The sequence below is a fragment of the Myxocyprinus asiaticus genome, chromosome 3, assembly GCF_019703515.2.
Source record: "Myxocyprinus asiaticus isolate MX2 ecotype Aquarium Trade chromosome 3, UBuf_Myxa_2, whole genome shotgun sequence".
NCBI classification, from domain to species: domain Eukaryota; kingdom Metazoa; phylum Chordata; class Actinopteri; order Cypriniformes; family Catostomidae; genus Myxocyprinus; species Myxocyprinus asiaticus.
Genome location: NC_059346.1, coordinates 10,715,007 through 10,732,519, shown reverse-complemented (window position 1 = coordinate 10,732,519; position 17,513 = coordinate 10,715,007). Strand labels below are relative to the sequence as shown.

At 39.1% G+C, this 17,513-nt stretch overlaps 1 protein-coding gene and 1 pseudogene across 1 annotated transcript; both read left to right on the top strand.

Annotated features, from left to right (window-relative positions):
• LOC127431254 (thioredoxin reductase 2, mitochondrial-like) overlaps window positions 1-10,258 on the top strand; it is a 29,649-nt pseudogene extending 19,391 nt beyond the window's left edge.
• A 2,833-nt stretch (window positions 10,259-13,091) lies between these two features.
• On the top strand, window positions 13,092-16,184 carry LOC127425476 (thioredoxin reductase 2, mitochondrial-like). The gene is made up of 3 exons (XM_051671535.1): window positions 13,092-13,548; window positions 15,193-15,290; window positions 16,000-16,184. The coding sequence occupies exons 1-3, from the start codon at window positions 13,546-13,548 to the stop codon at window positions 16,121-16,123; spliced, it is 225 nt and encodes a 74-aa protein (XP_051527495.1). The 5' UTR covers window positions 13,092-13,545; the 3' UTR covers window positions 16,124-16,184.
• The last annotated feature ends 1,329 nt before the right edge of the window (window positions 16,185-17,513 follow it).

The following is a 17,513-nucleotide window of genomic DNA, read 5'->3' as shown; positions in this document are numbered from 1 at the left end:
TAAATAAGATATTATATTTCTATTTTATTTTTTGTTACCTGTTTATTGTTTGATTGCATAATTTGTACTATTTACAAGTATTTATATTGATTTGTTGAACACGGGCTTAAACCGATACTGTCTCTTTAACAAACCCGGCATTTCTGTAAAGAGCGTCTGTAGATGTGCACATGTTAAAGAGAGACCCAAATGTTTTTATCTTACCTGTGCCATGCAGGATTTTTTATTTTTTTTTAATTAACAACTGACTGTAGAGAATAGAAAGGGTATTTAAAGAGACATTTTTCAATGACAAATGGGTCACATTGATCTCATCTTTGGACACGCATTACTCGGAGCAACTTTTACTCTCAACACGCAGTGAAAGGACTAGTGAGTGAAATGTAAATATTTACCAGCCAGTTGCCAAATATATATATATTTTAGTCGTATAGTGCGAAATTGGGTTGCTAGTGCAAGTGATTTCCTCTTGTAATAAAGGGTTGTGCCAGGACTTTAGTTGCGCATAGAGTAAAAGATCTATCTTGGGATTTAAGAATCGATATTGAGATCATTCAAATGAAGATCGTGATGCATCAGGAAAACAATATTTTTACCCACCCCTAACAACGTACATTATTTAGCTTCTTGATATGCCAGGGCAGCATATTGTTCTATTTCAGTACTTATTTGTTTAATTGTGTGAAGAAGAAAAAAAGAGGGATAAATGTAAAGGTTTTTGGGAACTTTATCGTTTCGTTGCTTAATTGTGTCATTAAGGTTGTAAAGACTATGCTTTGATATTATGGTTGAAATGCGCTTGATTTTCATGCACGCTTTGCGCGTTTTTAATACATTCGGGCTAGTTTTGAACAATCATTGGGCAGTAAAACATCAAACTAATCTGGCAACACTGTTTCTACATGAGTTTGTGATTGGATTGGATCAGATAAACTTGACAGAGTCAGGTCAAGTTTTTTAGCAACCCATTTAAATGGGTAGTGTGTGATGCCCAGTTTTGGTCTGTACTGATTTTCAAAGTCGTTAAGTATGTGATGACTAGCATTTTAAAATATGTTCAGATTTTTATGTAATGTAATAGCACACCTTTAAACAACAAGCCTCACAATGTAAGGTGTCATTTATGTCCATTGCGCTGAATCACTTTAGCAAGCACCACTGACAACTAGTTACTAAGGTATTTTGTAAGAACTAAGGTTACCAAGTCAAGTCAAGTCATTTTTATTTGTATAGTGCCTTTCACAACACACATCGTTTCAAAGCAGCTGTACAGAAGATAAGGCATTAACAAAAGATAAAACTGTAATATCTATAATGTCTTATAGAGTCATCATTGTGTAGTTTGATAAAATAAGATTGTGTATTGTTTAAAAATAAATAATTAAATAATAATTGTATTTATAACCCCAGTGAGCAAGCCGAAGGCGACACAAAACTCCATAAAATGTTGGTTAATGGAGAAAAATAACCTTGGGAGAAACCAGACTCACTGTGGGGGCCAGTTTCCCTCTGGTTAACATCATGAATATAATGCCAATATTACTTATTTATAGTGCAAGTCATGGTTTAAAATTATTAAACTAAGTAAGTGTTAAGGGTCAGTGTTTAAAACAAAGATTTTGTAAGAACTGTAAGATTAATGACTAATGTCTTTGAAGTTCATCCTGGATTAACTGCAGAAGTTCAAATAGATGCAATTGTCCTTGTTAGTTGGCTGATGAAGGGTTTTGTTGGCAATTAAATGATAGTCTATGTATTCCATTTCAAGAGTGTAGTCCATCAATAGACAAAGGTGATGCAGGTAGAGATCAGTTAGGTGCATTGCTGTTCAACCTGGCTGGTAATTTCGGTGAGGCCTATCCTAAGTCCAAGGTTCAGGCAATGGCATATGAAGTAACCCATGTCTTATAACTTACCATGGTAAGTTATTGTAAGGGTAATGCTCCTTTATGCAAAGGCAAGGACATTATTTCAGTAAAAGTAATGTAAGGTCATACTTTCTGATTTTCTGAGGCATTTTATTTTTATTTTATCTTTGCCAGGAGCTTTTTATTTTTTTATTTTTTTGAGCTACTGTGCTGCATAATTTAAGTAAAATCACTGTGGAGAATTTCAGACTTCTCACTGATTTTTGTGTGAGGCTGGGAATAGAAGGCAGCTCAATCCTCCCTTATTGTTTCATCCATTCTTTTCTCTTGTGCAGTCGAGTCGATAAGGCTCATTTAAAGTTTTGCCAGGCAGATTGTTATGGCTAATTAGCATGTAGGCTTTGAGATTTCTTCTGTGTACAACACCAGGCTTTGTTCTTGTGCATTATCAGAGCCAGTTGTCAGTGTGTGTGTGTGTGTGTGTATGAGTAGGTGTTGGGTCTGAATTCTCAGGCTTAGTCCTTATCAGGGTGACTGTGTTGTTGTGTCCAGCCTTAACAATGCCCAGCGAAGTTCCAGGAGCTCAAATCAGACAGAGAAAGAGACAGGAAGTGCAATACAGAAATGCCCCGCTCAGGTTTGACGCAGAGATTGGTACTTTTCCCACTTTACAATAATCATCGTTTCAGTGTTTTTTTTGTTGTTTTTTTTCAGATGAAATAATAAAACGCTTGTCCTCACTATTATTAGACTAGCTATGCCCAGACAAAGTCAATGACATTCTTTTTCCATGGATTATGAAGGTTATCTCTGAGGGGTTTGTTGCTGATGGAATGTGGCGTAAAACAAAGGCTGTCTTTAACTGTAAGATGTGCCCATGTGGGGGAAATAACAACAGAAAAGTGAACCATATTTTGTGGGCTATTAGTTAAGCTTCTGATGTGAATCTACAGTGCATAATGTTAGTCTTGAATGAAGTAGGCCTAGGCGAAATATATCAATTATTTACAATATATTCAAAATTGTTTTGTTGCTGGTATAAAATTTACTGCACCATGATAAAGATATTATAAAATGTTATTTTTAATGTGTTTTTATTGGGCCTTGGTCCAAATTATGGCTCCAAACTGATTTTTTTTTAATAACCCTTTTAAGCAATTTCAGAGAAAATGCATGAATATTAATGTAATTTTTAATGTGTGTGTTCATGTATTTCATGTCTTTTATTTTGAAAAGTTGAGTTCCTGTTTCATGTCATGTGATCCCTAGTCATGTGATGTCCTGTTTTCCCTCCATGCTCACGTGTCTTGTGTTTGGTAACATTGTTCAGTTTATGTCAAGCCATGTTTATGTCAAGTCAAGTTTTAAGTCAAGTCAAGTTCATGTTTCACGTTTATTAATAAATTGCACTTGGGTTCTACACTTCGTCATCGTCTTCATCTTTGCCAGTGCCAGCAGCTTCATTACAGAATACTTGACCTACTATGAACCCAGCCGTTCAGCTCATACGGCTACGTCAGGGGAATCGTCCCTTGGAGGACTAAGTGGAGGACTTCTGCGATTTGGCCAGCCAGGTGGATTTTAATGTGGTCGCCCTCAAGGACATTTTTAGGGTGGGGTTAAGTGAGCCAATCTCCACTTTGATGCCTGGTGGTTGCAGTTCCCTCAGCCTGGCTCAATATATCAACGACCTCGCCCTGCAGATCATTGGTTCCACGTTCACTGTGGGGGAGAGCAGATGCCGAGCAAGAGATGGCCGCCGAGCCAGAGTTCCACGTCATGGCCGCCGCCGAGCCAGAGTTCCACATCATGGTCGCTGAGCTAGTGCCATCTTTTGCTCCATGCCATGTCACAGCCATGCCTCAGCCTGCTCCATGCCATGTCACAGCCACGCCTCAGCCTGCTCCATGCCATGTCACAGCCACGCTTCAGCCTGCTCCATGCCATGTCACAGCCATGCTTCAGCCTGCTCCATGCCATGTCACATCCACGCCTCAGCCTGCTCCAAGCCATGTCACAGCCACGCCTGAGTTTGCTCCATGCCATGTCATGGCCACATCTGAGCAGTTGGACCTGGAGATGGTTCCCGCCCTTGTACCCACCCTTAGTTCTCCTGAGCAGGCAAGGGGAACTTTCAACCCTTCAACCCCGTCTGGACCCTCCGAGCCCTGGATTCCACCTTGGCCTGTTGGTCCCTTGACATCACTTCGGCTCTGCGTTCCCTCGGCTCCACTGTGGTCCTTCAGCCTGTCGGCTTTGCTGGGGTCACTCGTCCCTCCGGCTCCTCCTTGGTCTGTTGGTCACCTGGCTCCGCCTTGGCTCTCTGATCCTTTGGCTGCGCTTTGTCCCTCTGATCTGTCAGCTCCACCGGGGACCTCCTTCCCTACGGCTCTGCCTTGGTCCTCAGTCCCACCGGCTCCACCTCAGTCTTCCGATCACCCAGCTCCGCCTTGCTCCTCCGAGCATCCAGCGCTGCCTTGGTCCTCCCTGCCATCGGCTCCACCCTAGCCCTTCAAGTCTTCGGCTACTCTCTGGGTACCAAGTTCCATGGTGTCGCCCTTTGAGTCTCTCACGGCTCCGCCCCTCAAGTCTCTCACTACCCCACCTTCCACAGCTCCAACCCTCGAGCCTCTCAGGGCCCCACCTTCCATTGACTTTGCCCTGGTCCCATGCCCCATGCCCTGTCTTGCCACACCATGCCTCAAGACACCCCCCCCCCCAGCTCCTTACAGAACTTTGGAAAATGATGTCATGTTTTATGTGTTTGTTCATGTGTTGGGGCATCAGGAGCCCCTTAGTCGGGGGGGAGGGGGGGGGGGGGATATGTAATGTTTAATGTGTGTGTTCATGTATTTCATATCTTTTATTTTGAAAAGTTTAGTTCCTGTTTCATCCCTAGTCATGTGATGTCCTGTTTCCCCTCCATGTTCATGTGTCTTGTTTTCATTGGTTTATTGTTTAATTATCTTGTTAGAGTCCTGTTTGTTCATTGGTTTATGTTCTCCCATGACTTGTATTTAAGCCTTCATGTTTTCCATTGTCCCTTGTCAAGTATTGAATGTGTAGGTGTTTGGTAACGTTGTTCAGTTTATGTCAAGTCATGTTTATGTCAAGCCATGTTTATGTCAAGTCAAGTTTTAAGTCAAGTCAAGTTCATGTTCCATGTTTATTAATTAATTGCACTTGGGTTCTACACTTCGTCATCATCATCATCTTCATCTTCATCTTTGCCAGCGTCAGCAGCTTCGTTACAATTAAGATGTAATGAATACTGTCAAAAGGCTGAAAATATTGAGATTTCTTTCAAATATATTGCCCATCCCTAGTGTAAAGCACCTTTTTCAAATACAACATGAAATCAAAATAGACCCTACAACAATTGACCCTACAACATGAATACATAATATGAATATTAATAAATGTTCCTGGTGTTTTTGTGCACGATTCCTCAGATGTAATAGCGTTTTCCACCTCTAAAATAACTTCTGGTGATATAATCAAGGCCACGTGTGTGGGGAAAATAATATTAGTCAGTAAATACATAGCCTACTTTTTATGTGCCCATCAAATCCAACTGGATAAAGTCAGTTACCTCCTTACATTATTTCTCGCTGAATATTATTTAACTTCAGAATGAAGGCCAGCCTATCAAGAAGGCTGAACTAAATGTGGTGTTTGTACTTCTAAAGTGCTACATTTGGTTTTCTCCTAACTTTCTCTTTCTCACTTCTTATGTAATCTCTCACTCTTTCTCTTCCCCTTTTTTCTTACACTTTCTCTCTCTTTAAGTATTAGGCAGATACCTTACTTGTCTCAGGTCTCGCTGTGGTGGTGCAGAAGGAAGTTGTTTCTGAGCTTGAGGCAGGAAAGGGGGCTTAGGGTTTGTTGTTCTTGCAGGCTGATAGCATCTACATGGTTACCTTTGGCTTCTGCTGCAAACATTGTTTATTGTGATATCTATGAAGGCAGTGTGACTGCGTAGATGGACAAGTGTCGACAGCCTCTCTCAGCCATCTGACAGGAAGTGACAGAAATTACATCGCAGGCCCATTAATCATTCCTCCGTTATCATCATTAACAAAAACTTAACACTTAATAATTTTTCCGTTAACTAAAATAAAAATAAAAATGTCATTGGAAAAAGTTGAAAGTAAACAAGTACATTTTTATTTTATTTTAAATTAATTGTAGTTTTTTAGTATTTGATATATAATAAAACTGGCTCTACTGATATCAGTCAACACATAACTACTAAAACCTAAATATTCTGGAAAAACTGCAACAAACTTTCAACTGAAACTGGAAACACCAAAAAAAAAACAAAAAAACAAACAAACAAACTTAAAGCTAAAGCAGGGTGCACACTGTATTATTTGTATGGTCTTTTGCAATTGTTGCATGTCAGACTGTACAATATGATCCTAGTGATATCTTGGGTACAAGCCACGACATTATGTCAGACTGTACATCGTAGCCAAGACTTTGGTCCCAGTCGTCCTGATTAACAGCGCTGACTGGATGGCTAAGATTCTTCGCAAAGGCGATTAATCAGCTGTTGGTGAACATGTCACACTAAGCGATTAAAAACTGCCGACTTTGCCCTACGACAAGAGAAAAATTTTATGATCCATGAAATTTTTCTCGCTAAATTGTGGCCAAAATCCAAAGGCCAAAAACCACGACTCAGTCCAGCTTCAGACCACTGTGCACACATTCACTCACCCTCTCTACCCAGCCTCTACCCATGTGTTTTCTAATCGCTGGATAAGATTTTGGCCTCTAATCTTAGAGCATAAAGCCACCCCTACATTCTCCCAGCAGGCTGAGCGATACTCCCTGGCCCTTCTGGAAGTGACAGAAACAGTGAGAAGTTTTCCTGCAGCCTCACACCATCAAAAACTGTCATCCAATATATCTTTCTACCTGTCATTGCTTTCTTCTCTTTGACCTTAGGCAGAGCTCTTGAATCCACGACTCTCAATCTGGAGAAGGTTGGCGTGGAGATCAACAAAGAAACAGGGAAAATAAAATCGTGGCCGCTGATGATAATTATGGTGGTCATGATATTGGATTTGTGATTTTAACAGTTTTTTTAGATACTTAATTTTAGTTAATTGTCTTAGATGATCTTCAGACCGAGTTGCACAGAAATGACTGAATAGAATTTTGAACTTTGTTGAAAACTTTCACCAATACAAAATTGACCATGATGACCAATGTGCTTGTCTGTGATGACTCTCAGCTTGGTATGTCTCTTTGGCGACATCTGTGCCGAACATTTACGCTATCGGGGACATCGGCTAGGTAGGTGTCAAGGATGGATACCATCAAGTAAAACGGACAAGTGGGAGTAATTGAACTCAATCAAGAACTCACATACAGTATGGGTAAATTTCACGAACCCTGTCTAATAGTTAAATAGAAAATAAATAAAATGATGAAATAAAACAATATTAACCAAAAATATTGCTGCAAGCAGCAATTATAGGGCCAAGTACCTAAATGTGTGGCAATGATGTACATTGTAAATGCACATTGCTTTATGGGTCACCTCAAGTAAGGTTCAAACCTGTACATTTCTGATCTAAAGTCAGAAATGTACAGTCAATACAAAGTCAAAACTACGTTGAGAGTATGAAATGATTGCTGAGAAAATGTTATTGTTGCAGCTAAGTTGTTTTGAATAGGCCTATGTTGTTGGAAGCCCAATGTGAAGACTCAAAGGTCAAAAGAAATACAATTTTAAAACATTCTTTGCTGGACTCGAACTCTTTGGACCCGTAGTCCAGAGCTTTAGCCACTGCGCCACACAATCGGCAAGTCTAAATGACACTAAAGAGATATATCAAGCTGAGAGTCATTACAGCCAAGCACAGCGGTCATATGGTCAATTTTGTCTTGGTGCAACTTTTCAACAAAGTTCAAAATTCTGTTCAGTCATTTCTGTGCGGATTGGTCTGAAGATCATCTGAGACAATTAACTAAAAATAAGTATCTAAAAATAGTTAACATCACAATCCAATATCACGACCACCGTAATAGCCAGAGTTTTAATGTAAGGAGAACATTGCAATTACCATAGGTGAGTAATCAGAAGAAGCAATCATTTTCTTTTTAGATCAAACAGTTCAAAAATTATATGCAACAGTAAGTTCATTTTTGAACTGGTTGTGGTCCAAAGCTTGTTTAATGGGCTATTCATACCCACCCATATCAGTGTGACAAATATAATTTTCCAATGTACGGTTCATTGTGCTTCCTTAAGGGAAGAAAGAGGAAGAAGAATAATACCTGCAAGTAGAAATAATTGGGGACAAGACCTGCAATTATTCAGTATGCACAATACAAAGACTGTAGTACAGTAGAAATTCAAATCTTAGACTTGTCTAGGTGGGAATTGAACCATGAACCTTTAGATCTGTTGTCCACAGCTTCACACACTGTGCTACTCAATTGATACAGCTCACAAGATGGCAAAGAGACATTCCAATGTTAGTGTCAACACACAAAAGTTTTGTTCAGATATATTTTGAACTATATGTGGTACTGTCTCCAAACTCCTTGGGTACTCATAGGATATGAAGTTGATGATGCATACTGATTTTCTTTTCAAATCCGACAAAGCATTTAAAGCATTCATCACTTTTTAATAAAATTCAATATGGCAGAGAGGCAAAATGGCCAATGTGGGGAAAATGTGGAATCGACCAAATCCCCCTGACCCAAGGAATCTTAGACACCAGTCTTATGATTTGTAGGACATACCAGTTAAAGGTGAAAATAAAAAATGTGGACATTTCTTGACATTCTCTACCAAACTTTGAGTTTACCCTCAGAAAATGGTCCTAATGACCCATCCAAAGTTTCATTTCGATATGGCAAAGCGTTGCCGAGACACATCCTCACTTCCTGTTTTATGCCTACCTCGTTAATTTTGTATTGGCATAATTTCTGAACAGTAGCACATATCAAAATTCTGTTTGCTGAGTTCTGTGTAGACTAGTCTGGAAATTATTGTGAGATCTTGTTTGGGTGAATCAACAAAGAAAAAAAGTTACAACTGTAAATGTGATCACTTCATTTTCTTTAAGCAAAATCTTTCTTTAGATTTTGGAGGTAAGACATGGACTTTTTTTTGTGAGATTTACCCATAAACACACACATGCACATTCTGCCCAGCTGGAAAGCCACAGAGCTACAACATATTCCTGTCTTTCAGTTCAATGGCTCTGCTTGAAGGTCGTTGCCCTGTATAATCTCCGACACAACTCACTGCTTGGATCAAATATCACAGCTGCCTGTCACCCAAAGCAGCTGTGTGATTATTGGCGCACACACCGCTACAGAACTAGTCAAGAGCCTTTTACTCTTTACCTCTGTCATTCCATTTTTTTTCCTTTCACATCAAAACGCAGTACACCATTTATTTTTCTTTTCTTTTTTTTACACAAAGAAAGTGAGACGTTGAATTGCACCTGGTTACTGCCAAGAAGTGCATTACAATGCAGCTTCCTGGGTGGCGTCCACACACTTTTGCTCTCACCTGAGGTGGTTTCTTGGACAGCAGGATGTACAGAAGTTATCAGGTAGATTGCTTATGCCATTAGTCAGTGTATGAGAATTCGCCCTGTGGTGCTGCTTGTTCCTGTGTTGTTACTGTAGGCATGTTTACCATAGCGCTGATTGGCAGCTGTCCACCTCTTCGCTGTTATCAGCATCGAGACTGGCAGCTGTGTGATCTAGAAGTGATACTAATCTTGAAAATGTCTAATTACGCTAATCGCACATAGATTTACACTTAATGGCACAGCAGTTTGCTTTGCATTAAGTTTAATTGCCGTTGAAATCGTTTAAGTTGTTGCGCACAGGGATCGCCAAGGCACTAGGCCTTGCCGGGACTTTGCATACTGGATTTGCTGTTGAATGTGTGTGCAAATGTTCTTTTGCATAGCCAACTCATGCTCTCTTTCAGGGTCGTCCCGAGTTGACCCCGACAGATATTAAGGCCGGAAAGCTCTTGGCCCGCAGACTGGAGGGCCATTCCACTGAGTTCATGAACTATGATAATGCATGTCATTACACACATACGCTCTCAAATGATATATCTTTTTTACTATAATTTTTTTATCCTAAGTTGGTGAAACTTTGTATAATTAATTGTTTAGACTTTTCCAGATAAAAATCTAAATGTGCTGACATGTTATTAAAAGAAATGCCTTATGAGAAGTGGTGGGATGACTTGTGTATTTTGCATATGTGTGTTTTTATATGTTTGCATGTATGTGTAGGTAGCCACTACAGTGTTCACTCCACTAGAATATGGCTGTGTAGGTCTGTCTGAAGAAGAGGCAGAGAAGAGATATGGCAAAGACCAGATTGAGGTAAAATAAGCTATATGCGGACAAGCGTTACAGTATTTTACCACGGTTTAGTAGCAAAATCAAGTTAATTTAATTCAATCCATATACTACAGTGGAACAAAATGTCATTTTGAGTGTTGTTAGGGGCCGTTCATGCTAAATTAATTTTTGTGTCCATCTGTTTTATATTGTTTTTTTATGTAAATGTGCTGGATGGACACAATTGACTGTGTTGCAAAGGTCTTTCTGTATAAAATGTCAATCAGAACAATCCATCTTTTTTTTTTTTCAGTTGCTTTTTTAATCTAACTTGCAAACAAAGTCTGAGTTTAGATTTTCTTCATTTAAAATAAGGAGGCTCATGGATTGTTCATCATAAGTATTTATGCATATGTGTGTTGTTATGTATATTGCATTGTATAAGTGTGTATGTTTACATTTGGGTCCTTGCACACCTGCATGGCTGTAAAACCTAAAGCATTCAGAGAAGGGCGTAACTCAAGGTGTGCCTTTAGACTAATTGACAGGTGTGCAAGAGAGCTGACTGATGCTTGCAGAGGTTGATGAGAGATGATGGCAATGCAGCATCCCATTGGCCATGACAGCTGTGAGCAGCTTGTGTCAGCACGCTTATACGTTCACTCTCAAGCATGTTCAATATTGATGATTTCAATGAAGAAAATATAGCTGCAAGCAGCAATTATGGGGCCAAGCACCACACAGCATTAACCACAACCCAAAGATCTTACAAAGTAGGCACAGACCACATCACACCAGAACAGGTTTGAACCCATGACCTTTTAGTCTACCATTCAGTGTGCTATCCACTGTATCACACAGCATTGACAGAGGAATCACAGCCAAGCCACCTGTTACCATGATCAACTTTCTATTCATGTAACTTTTCAACAATGATGCAAGCCCAGCCTCTATTCAGTAAGCACAATACAGAAATCTCAGAACTACACACATTTTTAATGCATGACTTGCCGAGGTGGGTATCAAACCAGTAACCTTCCATTTGACGGCTCTAACCACTGTTCCACTCAACCACTGGGCTGATAGCCACCCAAAGGAACATAGTAGGGTAAGAAGTTTTTTAACAGCGCAGTACAAAAGTCACCATGATCAACTTTGTATTGTAATGTTTCAGCAGATATCAAATTCAGAATTTTATTGTGGGAAAAGCCTAGCAACTCTTCAATAAGCACATTACAAAAATCAACAAAACCTTTTACAGAATGACTTGCAGAGGTGAAGTTTTGGATCCACAACCCTTGAAACAATAAGCCAGTGCTTTAATACACTGAGCCACTAAGTTGACATGGCCACTAAGTGGCAAAGAGACTTCCTAAGGTTAGAGTCAGCACGCAAGTGTAAGTTGTCTTTTGAAATATAGGTGGTGTTATCTCTAAACTGCTTATGTATCATCAGGACATGATGTCGATGATGCATACAAATTTTCTTTGAAATCCGACCATGTATTTAAAAGATGTATAACTTTTTAATAAAATTGAATGTGGTGGTGGGACATTATGGCTGACATGATAAAAAAATGGTATTGTTGATATCTGCATGACCTAAGAAATCCACAGACACCAACCCCATGAATTTAGGACATACAGTACAAAAGTTATGTGCAAAATTAGCAATTTTCTACATCTTTTGTCCCATAGATGGCGCTGTCTCCAAACTTTGCATGTACCCTCAGCTCATGGTCCTGAAGAAGCATACCAATTTTAGTTTCCATAGCACAAACCGAGATACAGCCTCACATCCAGTTTTACACCGGCCTCGTTTTAGCGCTGCCCTAACATTTAAACAAAGGTGAAAATCAAAATTATTTACTATCATTTCTGTGCGGCTTAGTCTGGAGATTATTTTGAGCCATTGTTTGGGCAAATTGGACAAAGTTTGAAGGAAATTAATCTTTTGAACTGTAAACATCATTATCCCAGATGGCAGCTACTGTAATGGTTGGAGTTCATTTTAATCATTAAGAGCAGAGTAATCAGACAAAAAAAAAAAAGAATTTTGTTTCTAGGGCAAATGGTTCAAAAGATACATGCAAAAGAAAATTGAATTTTTGGACTGGTGGTGGCGCTATGGAGTTTTCCCTAGAGGTCCCAAATTTGCTATGGGGACTATTCATGTCCACTTCTATCAGTGTGCCAAATTTCATAATTTCCTACAAATGGTTCTATGGGCTGCCATAGACTCCCATTGGGAGGAAGAAAAAGAAGCAGAATAATAATAATACTAACAGATACCTTCAGTGCTTGGCCCCTACATTTTTTAGAACAGTAACACAGAGACAAAACATAACAGTAGCAGCACTTGTTTTCAATTGCTTGTTCTCAAATAATATGTTTAATTTATATAGCGCTCAAGGACGCTTTACAATAGTAACACAATAATACATAAACAAGGAACAATCACAAAAACACAGTTCAGATAGTACAGTCATTAAGAGTGAATACATAACACATTAAGACAAATAACACTGAGAAAACAAAAAAGTTTTAAGTTGAGATTTAAACTCAGATTGTAGAGATGCTGCGAAGAGTCAGAGGGAGTTCATTCCATATATTGGGTACTACTACGCTGAATGACCTGCCACCCATAGTAGATAGGCGAGATCTAGGGACAGAAAGGAGTCCGGATCCAGAAGACCTGAGCGAGTGGATTGGGATGTAGGGGAGAAGCAATTCACTAAGATAGCGAGGTGCCAGACCATGAAGTGATTTACATGTGAGCAGGATTATTTTATATATGATGCAAAATGAAACTGGTAACCAGTGAAGTTCAAACAGGAATGGAGTAATATGAGCTGAGCGGTTGGTATGTGTAAGAATTCTAGCAGTAGACTTTTGAATATATTGCAAACTAGCAATAGAGTTAGCAGGTAAACCAATGAAGAGGACATTGCAATAGTCAAGACGTGAGGATATAAATGCATGAGCCAGTGTTTCGGCATCTTTGAGACTGATAAAGGGACGAAGGCGAGTAATGTGGCGTAGGTGAAAGAAGGCAATTTTAGTGACAGAGTTAATATGAGCTTCAAAAGTGAGGGAGGGATCAAAGATGATACCTACATTTTTTACAGTACTGAATGCTTTAATGAAAGTGCCATCAATATCACAACTAAAGTCATAAAGGTTTTTTTTCATAAGTGTTGGTGTTCCAATAATAATGATCTTAGAATGTTGGAGTTAAGCCATTTTTTTTATTTAATTTGCATGTGCTGATCGTGGACCGTTCTGGAGAGTGGGAGGAGATCTACAAGCTGTACATATTTGAATGTCATCTGCATAACAATGGTACCTGAAACCATGGTGGCAAATGAGTTGACATAAAGGCAGTATATATATATATATATATATATAATGAATAGTAGAGGTCCAAGAACCAATCTCTGAGGGACACCTAATTTCCTTTTTGTTTTGTTTTTTATTTTCTCCCCATTTTCTCCCAATTTGGAATGCCCAGTTCCCAATGTGCTTTTAAGTCCTCCTGGTCACGTAGTGATTCACCTCAGTCTGGGTGGCGGAGGACAAATCCCAGTCTGCGTCTGAGACCGCCAACCCATGCATCTTATCACGTGGCTTGTTGAACACTTTACCACGGAGACATAGCGCATGTGGAGGCTTCATGCTATCCACCGCGGCAACCATGCTCAACTCACCACGTGCCCAACACCGAGAACGAACCACATTATAGCAATCACGAGGAGGTTACCCCATGTGACTCTACCCTCCCTAGCAACCGGGCCAATTTGGTTGCTTAGGAGACCTGGCTGGAGTCACTCAGCACACCCTGGGATTTGAACTAGCCCAACCAGGGGTGGTAGCCAGTGTTTTTACCACTGAGCTACCCGGGCCTGGGACACCTAATTTCAGGGAGACAGTAGGCGACTGATAATCCTGCATTGAAAGGTAAAACTGTCTATCCATGCGTTATGAAGAAAGCCAAGAGAGAGCAACACCAAATTACAAGTTAATGTGGTTGATGATGCAGGAAATGATGTCATTTTTGGCACAGCAGTGTTTCTCTGTGTTTTGTGTATTAATAGGTTTATCATGCATTAAAAGGTGACCTTTTAAACACAGTCCCTGCAAAGTCCTTATTCCTCCACATTATATCATTTTCTGTTAAATTTAAACTCAATAATTTTCATTGATTCACTTTTTAGGTGGTCAAATAGAGTGTAGTCAGTACCATCAGTGTTCATTTTTACACAGTTTTTTGTTTTAGTCCTAGTTTTAGTCTTTTGACAAAAAATTCCTTTTAAAATTAGTTAATATTTAGTATTCTAAATACTCTTTAGAAGTTAGCCTACTGCATTCTGGATTCTTCATACTATAGAGACTATTAGAGTTATTTAGTTTCCATCTTAATTAGTTTAGGATATTGCATTGCATGTAGCGTGTTTTTTACAATAACAGCGTATTCACAATGCAAGTTACGCATATTGTGACTATCGTGTAACTTAGTTTAAGTTCACCTGTTCATTCGCTACGTTGTGCTTGCAGATGTAAGTTGTAATATTACAGATATGTTGTGGATACAGTGATTAATCTCATGTTAAGTAAATAACTTGTTTTAAAGCCGTTCATTTTGCTGGTGTTCAGCACGTTCAACTCGTCCATTTTGCTTACATATGAAAGAAATTCTCCCTCAGCTAATGCTCTTAATTATAAAGGAACCTTCTAGGTACAATTCGAAAATATTATTTTTACAAATCATATTTTTTACCATTAGTTTTTCATCAAATTGGTCACATTTAGCTGTTTAAAAATGTTCATATTCAGTCTATTCTATCAATTGAAATTGCACATATTATGTTGCATATATATTTTTGTTACATGTTTATTGTTTACTTGCATAATTTGTACTATTTACAAGTATTTACATTGATATTTGGAACACATGCTTTATCGATACTGGCATTTTTTCCCTCTTAGGTTGTTTGTCTACTGGAAGGTGAGCAGCATGTTGTGGGTCTGCATTTTACTGGGCCAAACGCTGGCGAGGTCACGCAGGGTTTTTCTCTGGGCTTCCAGTAAGTTCTACAGTACAAGGCAAAAGTTTTAGACACTTGTGAAAAATGTTGCATAGTGAGGATGTCTTCAAAAATAATGCCATAAATAGTTTTCATTTATCAATTAACATCATACAAGGTGCAGTAAACATAAAAAACCTAAATCAATATTTGGTCAACCTTTGCCTTTAAAACAGCACCAATTCTCCTAGGTACACCTGGACACAGTTTCTCTTGGTTGTTGGCAGATAGGATGTTCCAAGCTTCTTGGAGAATTCACCACAGTTCTTCTGTCTATTTAGGCTGTCTCAATTGCTTCTGTCTCTTTATGTAATCTCAGACTGACTCGATGTTCAGTGGGGGGCTTTGTGGAAGCAATGCCATCTCTTACAGGGCACCCTGTTTTTCTGTTCTAATATATTCTATTTGCAGAAGTAATGTTTGGGAGTCTAAAATTTATTTTTCCTATTGACACACTAAAGCTGAAGATATAAATAACCATCTTAAGATAAATGTTTTTGTGAAACATCTTAAGTGTCTAAAACTTTTGCACAGTACTGTACATCCCCAGTTTTCCAGCAGATATTTAGATGAAATTAGATTAATTAGATTTAGTATAAATGTGATTTTTTTCTGATATATAGCCCAGGTGTCTGTTTCATTACATGCTCTTTTGAGTGAATGCAAACCAGTGAATGAATGAAAAGAGTCTGTGTGTTTATATTTGCAGGTATGGGCTTACCTACGCTCACCTGAGGAATATTGTCGGGATTCATCCCACCTGCGTAGAGGAGCTGACCAAAGTCAACATCACTAAACGCTCTTGTCTGGATGCCACAGTAACAGACTGCTGAGGTTAAGCACTCCCTGATCACATGAGCACATGGGAACCAATAGAAGAGGGTGTTATGTCATAATGGGGTGCAAAATGAAGCGTAACCCACAGGCCATTTCGAATGTGCAGCATTCTGGAGATGCAGGATGAGTCTTATGAAAATTCAGAAAGTGTGTCTTTCAGTTGTTGTTGTTTAAAAAAAAACAAAACAAGCTCTTCTGCGTCCATTCTTACCTTCTGTCTATGCACGTTGTGGGTGTATCTTTGACCTTTGAGCCACAAAACAAATGCTAATCTAACACAGCAGTACTTCACTGAAAATCCTTTTCTTAATTAATCATTTTGACTTGTTTTCAAAAAACAATCTAAACTTCCTTAAAATAAGATACATTTACTTATAATATGACTTGTTTTCAGTGAATATGTTGAATTAGGTTTCTTTTTCATACCCCATTTGGCAAATAGTTTTTGTTTTGTTTAAGTAAATCTAAGAAAATTTAGTGAAATGTATGCTTAAAACAAGAAAAAGCAGTGAATGTCAGTTTCTTGATATCTCCCTTGAAGGTCCATATTTTAGATGTTAACCATTTATGATATTGCATTCCAGAGGCCAACGCTAACAAGTAATCTCTTCTTTACATCAGCAGTGAAACAGTTTCCAGGGGAGTCCATGTGGCTCATGATAATCCAATAACGTCCTCGTGTTTGCTCTACGGAATAAGATTGTAGGTCCAGGTTGGAGCGACACTAACCGCAAGTGCCGCTACGAACAGATAAACACAGCCATAAATCAGGATTAAGGCCCCATTACAGTGTGCTGAAATGAGAACCGTAGGAGGAAATGGCCTAATGTTTCTGAAATATATTCTGCAAATATTGTTATTTCTCTGGCTGTAGTTCCTGTCCATTAGTCTTGTGCCACTCCTGACATTGATGGATGGGATAGGCCCGTCTCCGCGGTGACACCACCCCATTTCCCAGGGACGTAGACAAACATTTGGTAAGCGCCGTGTCACTCAAACCCAGAACCCATTCGTGGACAGAGTGAGCGCTTGTTTAGTCCTGGACTTTACAAGGTTCCCCAGAGCACAGAGGGAACAGAGAGTACACAGCAATAACATACTTTTTTCTGCTCTTAAAGGAATAGTTCAGCCAAAAATGAGAGTTCTGTCATCATATATTCACCCTCATATTGTTCAAAACTCATATGACTTTCTCTTTTGTGGAACACAAAAGGTGCATTTTTGATATCCTGGCCAATCTTAAGGGGACTGTGGCTCTCAAGATCCAAAATGAGAAAAAAACACCATAACATTTAGCTTAACAGCAAATTAGCATTGTGTGAGAAACCACACAAAAAGACCAAAATTTAAGTCTTTATTCGCTGATAATCTTCCCCTCCGGTCACT